The sequence below is a fragment of the Myotis lucifugus genome, unplaced genomic scaffold, assembly GCF_000147115.1.
Source record: "Myotis lucifugus unplaced genomic scaffold, Myoluc2.0 scaffold_227, whole genome shotgun sequence".
Classification (NCBI taxonomy): Eukaryota; Metazoa; Chordata; class Mammalia; order Chiroptera; family Vespertilionidae; genus Myotis; species Myotis lucifugus.
Genome location: NW_005871275.1, coordinates 1,608,749 through 1,609,808, shown reverse-complemented (window position 1 = coordinate 1,609,808; position 1,060 = coordinate 1,608,749). Strand labels below are relative to the sequence as shown.

Here is a 1,060-nt window from a genome sequence, read left to right as displayed (position 1 = left end):
GGGGCCGTCCGATTTAGGTGGAAAGAGCAAGGGAGGAGAGGGAGCCGGCCTGAGCGTCACTCCTGGGTTGCCATGGACACCGCGGCCAGCTTTTCCGTGGATCGGACTTTGTGCGCCTGGGGGTGTGCGGTGACGTTCCAGTCCTGTGCCCTCACCGGCTTCGGGCGGTCCCCGGGGCTGAGTAAGCCGGGCGGAGGGAGCCTGCCGAGATTTCCTGAGCTCTAAGGAAGGAGGAGGGCACGCGGGTTAGAGGGCCGGGAACGGGACCCAGAATCTGCCCCGACCGCGCTCCGGATCCAGCCGCCCGTGCCACCCCGCACGCCCGCGCTCTGCCCCCGCCCCCGCCCCCGGCGCCCCCGCCCCGTCCGCAGCCGTAGGGAACGAGGTCCCGGAGGAAGAGGGTAGGTGGGGAGGAGGGTGACGGGTGGGGGACCCCTTGACGTCACTGGAAGGAGGTGCCGGGGTAGGAAGTGGGCTGGGGAAAGGTTATAAGCGGCCCTAGCCCTCGGCTCCTCTCCATCGAGGTCCGCTAGAGGCTCAGAGCGCGCCGGACGGACACTTCTCGAGGCTCTTCCCCGGCGGCTGGGCTTGGAGCGGCTCCGGGACTGCAGCGCCGCCGCCAAGGACGCAGGGCTGCGAGGATTACCCGACCAGTGGCGTCTCCCTGACTGGAGCCGCAGAGAGGGGCGCTCGGGGCGCGGGAACGGAGTGCGGGGCCGGCGGCGGCGGAGAGCGAGAAGACAAGCCCGGCGGCTGGGTCAGTCCCCGCCAGGAGCGCGGGCACCAGGCGGGCAGGCCACGTCGCGCTCACCATGGTCTCCTGCTGGGACACCGGGGTCCTGCTGTGCGCGCTGCTCGGCGGACTGCTGCTCACAGGTTAGGCGCGGCCGCGGCCGCGATGGGAGTCGGGGGGCACACCCAGGGGCCGGGGACCCGCGGGGAGGCGCGCCTCCGCGGGAACTGGGACGGGAGACTCACTCCGCGCGCCGGGGTGAGAAAGGAGTCTCACTCCTTCCTCCTCCGCGGGGTCGGCGCGCGCCTCGAAGAGCAGCCGGAGGGG

At 72.2% G+C, this 1,060-nt stretch overlaps 1 protein-coding gene across 2 annotated transcripts in view; it reads left to right on the top strand.

Moving 5' to 3' along the window:
* The first annotated feature begins 450 nt into the window (after window positions 1-450).
* Window positions 451-1,060, top strand: part of FLT1 (fms related tyrosine kinase 1) — a 198,723-nt gene continuing 198,113 nt past the window's right edge. The window contains exon 1 of one of the 2 annotated variants that reach the window (XM_023762009.1): window positions 451-876. In XM_023762009.1, the coding sequence (XP_023617777.1) occupies window positions 813-876 (64 nt within the window). In that variant the 5' untranslated portion in view covers window positions 451-812. The remainder of the gene's footprint in view (window positions 877-1,060) is intronic. The other variant, XM_023762010.1, reaches the window with a different exon arrangement.